General features: G+C 43.5%; 1 protein-coding gene across 10 annotated transcripts in view; it reads left to right on the forward strand.

Annotated features, from left to right (window-relative positions):
- Positions 1-12,150, forward strand: part of KIAA1210 (KIAA1210 ortholog) — a 43,934-nt gene that overhangs the window by 7,598 nt on the left and 24,186 nt on the right. For 3 of the 10 annotated variants that reach the window (XM_035541231.2, XM_035541232.2, XM_035541236.2), the window contains 3 exons: positions 3,098-3,278; positions 6,855-6,931; positions 11,849-12,020. In XM_035541231.2, coding sequence (XP_035397124.1) covers positions 3,118-3,278; positions 6,855-6,931; positions 11,849-12,020 — 410 coding nt within the window. In that variant the 5' untranslated portion in view covers positions 3,098-3,117. Of the gene's footprint in view, positions 1-1,679; positions 1,851-3,097; positions 3,279-6,854; positions 6,932-7,026; positions 7,129-11,848; positions 12,021-12,150 lie in introns of those variants that run through there. The other 7 variants (XM_035541235.2, XM_035541244.2, XM_050713424.1 and 4 more) reach the window with 5 other exon arrangements.

Below are 12,150 nucleotides of genomic sequence, written 5' to 3' on the forward strand. Positions count from 1 at the left end.
AGGCTGTTCTTTACCCCACAAAGTGAGGGATAAGGGACAGTTTTGGAAAAATAAATAAATAAAAAAGCTTCAGACATAGCTTTAAGTCCCACGTTTCAGTTCTGGCATTCAGATGGCTATTGTTTCTGCCTCATTTTCCCTGCAATATTCAGACAGCTTAATTTGTTAATTTTTTCTCCGGACTCTTTCAGGCTTAGGATGTAATGATTCCCCGTGAACATCTTGGGGACCAGAGCAGGATTCAAATACAGGAACATGGCAGATATGCAGGCCACTCTTGTGAAAGTTTATGATTTCTGTAACTTATCTGTAGCAGTAGCACCTGGTAGCAGAGTCAACTGGTAAGGTCCCAACGTGCTGGTCTCCTGTAGCAGAGGCAGTGCTTTGCTCGTTAAGCTTTCCAGGCATTCAGCGTGACCATCACGATTCCACAGGCAAAGAAACTCAAGGCTGAGTGATAAACGTTTTGGCTACTGTTGGCAGCCCTGCCATTTGCCCTGGACTCCAGTGACAGAGGCAGAGATAGTCAGCTTGACTTTTATTCCTGTACTTGACTCTGGCTTCTTGACTCTGCTAGCATAAGGCATGCCTGCTCTTCAGTGATAGTGGCTGGATGTTTCCTGCTGCTCTGCTCGTGGAGCTGTTTCCAAAGGCAGCAGGGCTTACTGGTGTAACTCCCTAACTGCCTTTGGTTACGTCCGTGTTGATGTTAAGTGCGTGTTCCCCCTCCTTCCCCAGTTCACCAGCTGTATCCACGTCAAGTGGATCTGAGGGAGTCTCCTGCTGCTGGCAATGTGCTGGTTCCTCGTACCGTTGCTGGATGACTCTGCTGCTTCTGTTGCTTCTTGTTAGGAAGAGTGGAAGAAGATCCTCATTCCAGCTGTTTCCTGAAACTTCCCCAGTGCGGTAGTGTAAAGAATTACTACACGAGAAAAGCATTGACTTATTCCTACACTGGTGCCAAATGGTGCAATTCAGCTGGGTCAGTTAATGTACATTCCTTTACGATAGAGGCAGTCTGGGCCCAAAACATTGGCTGAGCTCTTGTGTGTGCTTAGTTCATGACTGTGTTAGTGCCAGTCTTGATTTGAGCAAAGTTCTCTCGTGGTTCTCCTGATTTATACAGACCAGAAAATGCACTGGAAAAATTATGCTGTAAATTACTGTCAGAGAAGGGCTGTTCAGAAGCACTTAGTTTTTGGCAAGCAGGTGGCTATTCTGTCTGTGCTGATGCAGACTTGCAGTAGGGATCCCTGCACTGACAGCAGCAGCACGAGGTTGTGCTAATAAGCTCTGCAGAGTAATTAGGGGCACGAGGGCATGCCCGAGACAGGTCAGTGTCTGGTGTGGGTTCCAGCCATTGCAGAGTGGGGCTGCTCGGACTTCAGCTGGGCATCCCGAGCTGCATACAAACCAGCACTGCTCAGCTGTACCTGCCCCAGCTTTGAGCTCACACAGGTCCATGTATGTACGCTGCAGAGTGCATTTCCACTCTGTTTTCACCAGCAGCTTACAAATATTTTTTGTCTCATTTGCCCTTCCCCCTTCTTATCCTTTTGGCTTCTCACACAATTACAGACTGAGCCCGTGTGACTGTATGAAAGGCATTTCCTCCTGCTCCTTTTTTATTTTTTTAACTCAGCTTCAGTCCACCAGCTGCTTTCCATTAGTGTTACACACACACTCACTGGGAGGGCAGCACATAATGCACTGCTGAATAGCAGAAATCCTTCAGAAGCGGTCAAACAGAGGCTTCTCAAAGCAGACTGTAGGTAAAAAGAGTTCAGCACACTGGGACCTGTCTTCTGGCAAGCTTTCCCTGTGAAGCCCAGGTCTGGGGACCGAGCACGGTGAGGGGGTGTTGTCTGAATGCAAAGTGTGAAAGCTGGCCGTAGATCTCTTTATGTGAAAGGTTGTTTGCTCTGGATATCTCTTCAAGGGTAGCAGCTGAGTGTTTTCTGATGCTGTGGGGATTTATGACCCCTACTTGTTCCTGGGAGAGCATTTTTATTGATACTAAATACTGACAGGATGCTTATCTAGGCTTTCTGACTTGTGATCCTTCGAAAATGGCCTTAAACTTTCCTAAGCTCTTCTTAGAAATGACAGGATCACTACTCATTAACTTTGTAAACTTCTTCCCCACCCCTCCCTGTTATCAGTGGAGGTGGCAGCAAGAGGCCTCATGTAAGCTGCTGTTTGTGCCGTTCTGCTATGCCTGCTTAAAACAGCCACAGTTGTGCTAGGCTCAGACCAGCAAGGGTCTGGCAAAAACATCCAGCTGGTCAAAACTGGGGGCAGTTTGTCCTAGAAACTCTAAAAAAGTTCAGGGGGATCAGCTGTGCGATGTCAGGTCCCAGTCCCACTGTTGTGTTGGGCAGGACCCTGTTTGAGCCCGGTTGGTTGTGGGATCCCACACCATTCAGCCTGTTCCCTGAACAGGGACCCTGAAGAGCGGATTGCTTTTCTCTTTGCACAGAGAGCGACGGGAGCTTTGTTTGTGGAGTTGGTGATGGGCTCAAGGGACGTGAAAATTGAATAGAAACCTCGCTGGCTCTGCTGTTGCGTTGTGATTGACTCTGAGAGTCTGTTCAGTGGGGTTGCAGAGGGTAAACCGAAGACAATTTTGCTTCCCTTACTGTCAGTGGGTTGCCAAGTCCTTGGCTAGCCCGTAGCGTTCCCAGAGAGGAAGCAATCAAGCCCATTTTGTCAGAACAAAGTCCTCCAACGTGCCTTAATAAGACAGAGTAACAATTTAACCTGTCACCTTCAGCTGAAGAACGTAATGTGAATACTAAACCATCCTGCATCCTGTGCTTTTATGAAGCTCTGTGCTCAGGACAGATGGGGGGGCTTTTCCTGAGGTCCTGCTGCAGCTTCAGGTGTGTTGGGGATGCTGGCTACGGACTGGTGGCCTGCAGGACAGGTGAGGGGTGTGCATTTCGCGGTGCTGACCTGTCTTGCTGTGCAAAGCATGTGTCCAGAAATTTGAGCACAAGCTTGTTTTTTGTAGCCTGGAGGAAATCGGTCTTTAAAAGCTCCAGGCTGAAGTGTCACCTCTTTCTCATGGCTGCTTCTTGTTGTCTGTCTCCTTTAGGGTGTGAAGATACTGAATGAATGCAGCGCCTGGTGGTATTGAGTCCTTATTTTCTCAAGCCTTTATTTGTTCGGAAGGAGGCTATTCAGGGGTCAGCATCTCCTTTGATCTCTCTCATAAGGCCTGCCAGAAGGCTTGTGCAGAGGCATGGGACTGAACTGAAGAAACACCAGAAGCTGGGGTAGGAGCCTGCTAGTTGTGCGGTCTCCATCTCTTTGGTCTGATGCAGAGACAGCAAGGAGGCTGTGTCTCTTTTGTGAGGCTGAACAGAAAGCATGTCTGTTTGTCTTGGGCCTTTGTCAAATGTGGGAAACTTGGGTCCTGTACAATGTTAACTTCCCTGCAGTTCTTAAATACGCAAACCAAGGAGGGAAGGGAGTTGTCTTTGCTGTTAGCATGTTTCCCCCCATGTGATACACTTATTCAGGTAATGTACTTAGCTGGGAAAAGGGAATGGTCAGACACTTCCCTGGCTTTGCATTTCTGCCCAGCCACTGCCTTCCTGTAGAGCACTCCAAATATCTGTCCAGCTGCCCCAGATTGTAAAAGAGAGACAAGGCTATTTCTCCTGTTGCTGGAGAGTGTTTTCTCTTAGGACTTAAGAGCTCTCCTAATGAGCTGAAGAGCTCCAGGTGAATGTAACACAGTAGGGTTATTAATGGCAGTGGTGTATGGGTAGCAGGGAGCCCAGATCTAGACTATAAACCACATCAGTGTAGCAGTGATTGCTAACTAGGTCCTGTTGCCTGCTTTGAACATAAGGAAAGTTTTAAACTGTGGGAGCTCCATGCCTTTAAAATACACATATGCCTTCAAAATGCTTGACAGCTCCATCACTGCTCTGCTGTGACTGCTGCCACTGAGGAGAGAGCCTGCTTCGTCCCTCGGTGTGCGCCTTCTCCCAGCTGTCCTCTAGCATCTCCTGGCATGCCGAGCCTCGGAAATGCTGCTCCAAAAGGCCACTTATTTCATCTGATACTTTATCACTAAAAATCGATGTGCATACAGCATCTGTTTAAAACTTTGTCTCGTGGTGTAGTGCTCCGGGGGAGCTTGTGGGGTGCATGTGGTGAGTACAGCTGATTGAGCTGGGTGTGCAGTATCAATACATCCTGACCACGCGCAGCGCTGCGTCTGTCAGCTGTCATTAAGGGCTGGAAGTGGTGGATGTATGGGGGTTCGATCCGTTAATGCCTGTGCACTCACATGTGTTCGTATTGATGAGGTTTTTGTCCTCATTCTCTCTGCTACATTAATCCTCAGGCTAGGGTTTGGTGCCCACAACTTTTGCTAGCTTTTCTCTTGTAAAATAAAGCAGAGTACCACAAGAATTTGAAGCCTAAATGTTAGCCTAAATGCCAACTAAAAGCCTAAATGCTAACTTTCCTTCAGGTACGTCATCAGGCTTTTAATGATGGAATTTACACTTTGCTGTAAACATTTTTTTCTTGTTATTTCAATGCTTGTTAACTTAGAGCTTCAGGTTCTAAATGGGGGCACGATTGCAGACTCGTGATGCACCCTCGCAATTGACACTTGACCTCCATATGCCCCAGAGAACTCAGCTATAAAATTGAGTTAATGCAGGAGCTGATTTGACTGTAAAGAGACTGCCTCGGAGCTGAACTGCTCTGCAATTATAGTTCTACTTGTATAAGAGATACACCAAATGGAAATAAATGCTTGTTGTAATAAACACAGCAGTCAAAGGATCTCCAAGGACTGGAGGGATTCTGAGTGAGCAGCTGAGATGATGGAGTAATTTAAATAAATGGAGAGCCAGCAAAAACAAAGCTGGATCTGAAATCAACGTTTTGCCCTGCTTTCATTTTATTGAAGGTGAGCAAAGCAGAAGATAGAGGTGTAAATGAGCCAAAAGTCAGTCCCACTCACAGTCTGGGAAAATAAGCGCAAGTCTGGGGACTTGCCAGTTTGTCCGTGTAAATGTGCTGAGCGCTTTCTTACTGTTTTATTTCAAATTCCCTTTCCCTAAGGATAAATCTAACAATATGCATTGTGTATAAAGTTGAGGGGAAAAAATGGGTCCGCATTTCTTCTTAATACAGAGAATCTATGAGAAAGTCTGCTGATGACCACTTTAATCAAAATTTGGAGGCAATGCAGACGTTTCCATGGATAATTGATGAGACCTAGATGGAAAAAGGAGAAATGTTGAATGGTTATGATCATCCAAAAGGGAAAATCTTAAGTGTCTTACTTTTGGTTGCTTCTGCATATTGTCTAACAATTGTTTCAAAACCAATTGTTTCAAACCTCTGTGCATCTTATTTAGCAAAGGCACAACCAGTCCTTTTCCCTGCAATGACTTTTTCATTGTCTTTTTTGCAAGGTGAGATGAGATTGTTTGGAAGTACAGTGTGTTAATGCACTCCTGTGTCCACTGCCTCCAGATGAGTTAAACCAGAAGAAAACCGCAGTCTGTCTGCTCTGTTTCTACCTAGAGGTCAGCGGCATGGCAGCAGGTTGTACAGGGCATGCTTCCTCTGTCTGCTTTTTTTTTTCAGGAGCCCTGCCTTTTTGCTTCATAGCCTGCTGCCTTTTTTTTTTTTTTTTTTTTTTTGACAGTCCCATTTCCTCTGCACACCTTCTCTTTTAAGGTTATCTGAGGACTTGGGCTGTCCATGGACTCAGGGAAGTACTGGTGCTCTTCACCATAACGGATTATAGGTGTGGCTGATACAGAAGAAATACAAGAGTTTGCTGACTCGTCAAATAGGCACCTAAGTTACGTAACTTAGCAGTATTGTACCACTTGAGGTGGAAAATAGACCATGTCTGTGCAGAAAAGGGGGCAGGATTTGTTTGTGGGGGTATTTTCATTTGTTTGTGAAGATTTCTCACTCTTTAAGACCTGACAGGGCATATTGGAACTGCTAACTTTGTAAATGTATCACTTGGATATCTCCTCTAACAAAGGACAGCATTTATGAGCTGCCTTGCTAAACTGTCACGTTTCCATTGTTGCTTGACATTTGTACTGTAACTCTTGCGGTCTGCTGCCTAATCCCTTTGTTTCTGACAGACACCCGTTTAGGAGCCTTGGAAAATACAAAGTGGAGCCAGTTAGCATTGAATGATCTTAAAAGTAGACTGAACTTTTGTTTTCATCAGGGAGGAAGATGATGCCATCAGCTAATGTGGTTGATCAATAGCCCTGCTTGCGATAAGGTTTCAAAGCTTGTGGCTAAAAGCTGATTGCACTGGAACCAAAATAAATTTGATCTATTGGTTTCCACAAATGCAGCATAGCCCAGAATGATGGTTCAGTGCTGATGCTTAACTAATTTTAATAATGCTGACAGGCTAGCCTGGTGCTTGCTGTAAGGACATTGTAATACATGAACCCTCGGCAGCAGAGCTCTTTTTAAAAATGCTTTTTACAGTAGCATGGAGCTGTCAGTCTGTAGCAAAGAGTGTGCATAAAGATTCATTATTCTGAGGCTGGGAAGCATTACAGTCCTTGCTGGTCACATTTTCATTTAATGCAGACTTTGATCCTGGATTCCTAAAAAGAGAGAGGTACTGGCACGAAGTAAGACTGGTTTATTAGTTTTGGCTGGAGAACTAAGTGTCACTGAAAAATGTGGAAAAGTTCTGTGGCTCAGGTGCAAAACAAGTGTGTGAGGCTCTGTTTGTGATGAGCATTTGGGAACTCAGTTTCCCAGCTGCAGGGTGGGATCGTAATATTCTGGGAAGGTGGACTAAAATTTAACCAATGCTTTCATCTCTATTTCAGTAACTATATCATGGCTACGGGGCCAACAGACGTCATACAGTCACCTGAAACAGGAGAGACTGTTGAAGAGTGCGCAGGTAAGCAGCAGTTCTCCAAATGTGGAGCTGATTTGGAAGTCAAGGTTTATTTTTTTTCAAGTTGGAGGAAACGTCTGTGGTGGCTTGTTTTGCAGGTTTTGTTTCTTTTTTTTTTTTTCCTGTGTGGCTTTGTCAGCTGGCAATATTATGGAAAGGACCTTTAATGTGCAGTACTGGAGGATCATAATGTGGTGGAGGTTAGTATTTTCTGAATCCGCCTTGGATTTTCAAAAAAACGGGACATAAGAGCTTGAATAGCTGCTTGTCGTGCCTGCTTTGGTGGATGCCACGGAGCTGGGGGCTGAGCATGTTAGCTAACTGTTGTATTAGCCTCTGCCTGTGGGAGCTGCGAGTGCCCCTACTGCAGCTTTATTCTCTGCTTCTGGCCACAGACAGCCATTTGTTACTTATTCTTTCATCTAGTGGCATGGGCTGATGCAAACAGCCATGAGGGAATGAAATAATAGACAAGAAAGGAAAATATGTTACTTATGCCAGAGTTGTGTTAATTAAAGCAAATCCCTTTTGCCAGCGTTCAGCCTTTTCTTGAGGAGCTAAGCAAGTATGAAGAATACCATAATAGCTGAAGTGTTTCAGAAGTGGCTGTCATACCAGTTGATTTTTTTTGGCTAATGTTTCACAGTCATCTTCAATGTTTCAGTGTTTCAAAGACCAGCTTGCTTTTTCTTTTAGAAATAGATTTGCCACCACCAGAATACTGGTACAAGAGAGGATCAAATGGCAAAGCAGCTCTTAGTTGAACCCTGCGTGACAGATGAATAGTGGTGAAGGAAGGGGTGATGGATGCCCAGTAGCGGCTGGTTTCCTGAATTTATAACCTAGTTGATGACATTGTCCAGTGCTACTTGTGACACACTGGTGACCTTGTGTGAAACCCACAAGTGCACCTTTTGTGCTCAGGTTTGGAGAATGTTCAGAAAATGGATGAAATTCTGACCCTGCTGACAAGGAAGGCAGGAGATGGCTTGCTGACTGAAGTGTTGGCTCTAAAAAGACCAGGAATATTTCTGTCTCTAACTGGTTCTAATTGAACCAAACTTTTAAGAAGTTAAAAGCTGCTGTGCTATTACTGAGATATTCAAGAAACACTTGACCAGACCTGGAAAAACCTATCTAGTTTTGTTGTTGTTGTTTTAATTTTTGGAAGTTCCTTTTTTTATTTCCCATGTAAGGTAGGATTGCATCACCTCTTACTCTCTTTAGTGGCTTATAACGGAAAGGCTTTAGGAGGCTAAAATTCCCACTCTTCACAGTCTAGTCAATTAGATTAATTTATTGGGGGTTATGTTATTGTCTGATTAGTTGTAGAGTTTCCAGTGCATGCTGTTTCTTTTTAGCGGTAGTGACAAAGTAATTGTCCAAAAACTATCAGTGCCCAGTGCTAGTTTTGCCAAATATCACAATTTTATTGCCTGTCTGGCAGCCTTGAGTATTTTTTATGAAGCTAGAATCATGGTATTTTTTTGAGAATCTTGTCTCTGTGTGTGAGTGTGTGTGTTTTATCCTGTATTTTTATTCATGAAAATAGCTAGTTTCTGGAGCTGAAGAAAAAAATGGAAGTACCTCCTGAGTGCACCTTAGAAGACAGAGAGCACAGAATATCCCTAAATGAACCGTTTGATTTAAATATGATAATTGAGCTTCTAAATCAGATATTCCCTCTGCTTTTTACAGTCTCAAATTTGCACTGGTAGAAGTATCTTTCTCTCTTCTATATTATAGGGAAGAGCTATACAGTGAGCAAAAAGAGTGTTAATTCTCTCAGTGTACAGGTGAAACCATGAAATAGGCAATACACAAACAGTAAAAAATATAGAATAAACAAACTTTGCAGAAAAAACAAATGCTTATTTCTGCTCTTTTTCTCTTATAATAGGCTAAATTGTTAGAGTTCATTTTGGGGAGGACTTTTGCTTTTTAGGGCAGTAGCCTTTAAATTTAATATTTTGTTTTTAATGTCTTAATTGAATATTGGCAACTTGTAAGCATTTAAAAATCAAGAATCATTATTCATCAGTGGGTGAATGGGGAATAGGCAGTTGTCTGAGCTTGGATTTTCTCTCCTTGTTTTGACTAGGTTTTTGTTATGCAACAGCTTTTTTTCATTTTAAGTCATAAGGTCCTCTTGCACATTATTCAATAAGTTGAATTATCATAGAGCACCAATTTGAGGATATGTTGGGCTACTTCACAGTGCACTGAAATGTAGACACCTCTAAATGAAACGTGGCATCCCTTTACCAGTGTGCAGAACCAGCAGCACAAAGTGTTTGCAGCAGGAAACTGATTTGAACACCATCTTTCTGAGCTGTGCCTTTACTGTCAAATGCTCCAACGCAGAGCAGCCCCACAGTTTTCATCTACATGCAGCACAAAGTGTCTAGGGGTGATTTTATCTTCTTTGCGTAATAACATGGCAAGTGCCCATCTTCTGGAGCTGCAGGGAAACGGAGTGTTTCTCATTCATCTGAAAGAGCTGAAGGCATGCAGCTGAGCAGAGCGCAGCTGAAGAGGAATTATTGCTGGAGGGGATGTGCCCCGCACATCAGAAATAAATCAGAGGCTAGAGAAGGTACTGAAGTAACAGAGGACTCCGTTCACAACGATACCCAAGTATTGTCCCATGCCAGCTGAGGTTTACTAATTGGCAGTGCTTGTGAACCTTTTCCCATAGGCTCCATTCTAAAGTTAGCACCACTTCTGATCTAAACAAGTATTTGGAGTGTTCTCCCTGGCAATGGTCTCCTTTGTGGAAGGACTTGTGTCTTTTTTTCTTAGTTGTTCTTAGGACCACTCTTTTTTTTTTGTTGGTTGTGGGTTGTTTTGTTTTTGTTTTTTTTTTTTTGAACATTCTCCTGGTTCTGGAAATACTAGTGTCTAATTATGCTCATCTGTAATACTTCCACTAGAATCAAACTTACTTATTGTCACTGACAGCTGTCCGCTGTATCTGACAATGTCCTTATTTTTCATTTAGACTGCCTTTAAGTTGCAAAGCTCTCCGCATGCAGCAGAGATGCCATTTTGTTCTTTGAGTCACTGGAGTGCGCTAGCAGACATTGATGGATTGATAATTTTGGGGTGCTGTTTTGTTTTAATCTTCCATTTTGCTAACCTAAAATAAACCAGTTCTGCTTTGTCAAGTTTGCTGGGAGATTGCCATATAGGTTGTCTAGCTACTGATGTGAATGGTAGTAATGGTAGAGAGGCATTTCTAAAGACTCTCTAAAGTCTTAGTCAACACACTTTTTTTCACTGGGAGGCACTCTGCTCTTCTGATTGCTGTGTGACCTGTCTTTCCTTACCATCTCCTGCTCTGGGCCCAGTGTGAAACTCATTGAGCCCCATGACAGAGTCTTAACAACTCTAAAAGCTTTGGGCTCAGCTCTGGCGTCCAAGGGAGGTAATTTATCCTTTGTTTTCTGAGACTACATCATTCACTTACTGCCTGATACACAGCTTTTTGAGATCTTCTGCTGATAAACCCTCCATAGGAGCACCACATCCGTTGTTATTTAGGTGAGTGGAAATCCATTGATTGTTTTAGACTATAATGTTGGAAAGATAGCTTGGTCCCAGTGACAGCCCAAATCACTGGAAAAGCAAAGCGCAGGTCTTCCTTGGCAGCTACCACTCTGCAGAGAGGTGCCATTTCGTCAGGCTGTGCCGGTCGGTGTAGCAGCATCCTTGTACGTCCTGATGCGTGCTGCTGGCACTGGTCTCGAGAGCTGGGAGGAGACAGGGTGAGCAGGTCTCGGTGTCATTGTTTACTTCTCAAAGTGCCTACTGTCTGATGCACGATGCAGCTGTGCAGTGGCACAGTTTCAGCCCAGATAAGGCTTGTTGGCAGAAATCCCTACACACACAGGGCACACGTTGAGGCAGAGCATTGCCGACTAAATCATTGCTGGGAGAAGACAATAACTGTGTGGAAAGAATGCCTTGCTTATTAAGGAGTCCTCCAGCTGTGAGCATTTATTATGCCAACTGCTGTAAAGTATTAATTGAACAATGAATTTGGCTCTGATATGCAGTGATGTTATTGCTCTGCATATGTATTTAAGTCAGTCCCGGGGGTCAGTACAATAGCTTGGCCCAAACCACCCCAAAATGACCCCTCAATGTCAGTGACAAAACACAGCTCTTGTGTGCTGAAAGAAAATATAAATAAGAATGCTAAAGTATCTAAGGCTATTAAAAATGAAAGAAGTCAATTATGTTTCTTATGGTCTATTCTGTTTTTGTATTTCTTTTCATTTGGACAATGGAAAATGTGAAGTCAGCTTAGCAGTTTTCTAATCATGTTCTTAGGCTTGCTGTGTTTGGGGGTTTCATGTTCTGCAGGGGAATGTCTTAATTTAAGCTTGCTCCATTGACCTTGGAGGAGTTGTTGATTTTAATTTGGGGCACTAATTTAGTGTGGAAACAGATCTTTTGGTTTTAGGGTTTATAGATTTCTTTGCCAGTTTTAATCTTTTTGTTTCCTTACAGCCCTGAATAAAGAAAAAGCAGAAATAAACCAAGTTAAATGAAACAACATTTAAAGACTTTAAAATGTTAATTGTTTTATTGAAAAAATATTAAGCGTGATTTGCATGACCACTTTTCAGTTGTGATAAATTCTCTGTGTATTTTTCCTAAACTGGAACCTAAGTAGGCACCACCATTGTCAGCTTAATGCCAGTGTTGCTTTGTAGGCAGCACATCTAAGAACTGCGGCTTCACCTTTCACTAGACTCCAGCACTGAATTATTTACAAGGCAGCTGACTAAAACTCAATGGGCTGCTCCTGCTTGTGGCTGTCCATAGGCTTCCTTCAAAATTTAAGAGGAAAACATTCTCCAAGCTAAGCAACACCTCCAACTTCCATAAATTTTCATTTTTGTCTTGTTGCAGGAAAGAAAAAATCCAAATTTCAGACTTTCAAGAACTTCTTTGCCAAAAAGAAAAGAAAAGAGCCTCCACCTCCCAGGGGGGAGAGTAATTTAAAACCTAGCCAGTCCAGCAGCGATGTCAGCATCTCTGTGCTCGAGGAGGCTAATGCACTTCATTCACCGAAGGAGGCTGGGTAAGCTGGCGGGGAAGGAAAATAAATAAATAAGAGCAGACCTCTTGCTGCAATGGGATAAAAGCACGGGCTGGCCCCTTAGGAGCAACCTCTGTCCAAGTTTGTGCAAAACAAGCCCTAATGCTGATGA

The sequence above is a fragment of the Cygnus atratus genome, chromosome 13, assembly GCF_013377495.2.
Source record: "Cygnus atratus isolate AKBS03 ecotype Queensland, Australia chromosome 13, CAtr_DNAZoo_HiC_assembly, whole genome shotgun sequence".
NCBI lineage: Eukaryota > Metazoa > Chordata > Aves > Anseriformes > Anatidae > Cygnus > Cygnus atratus.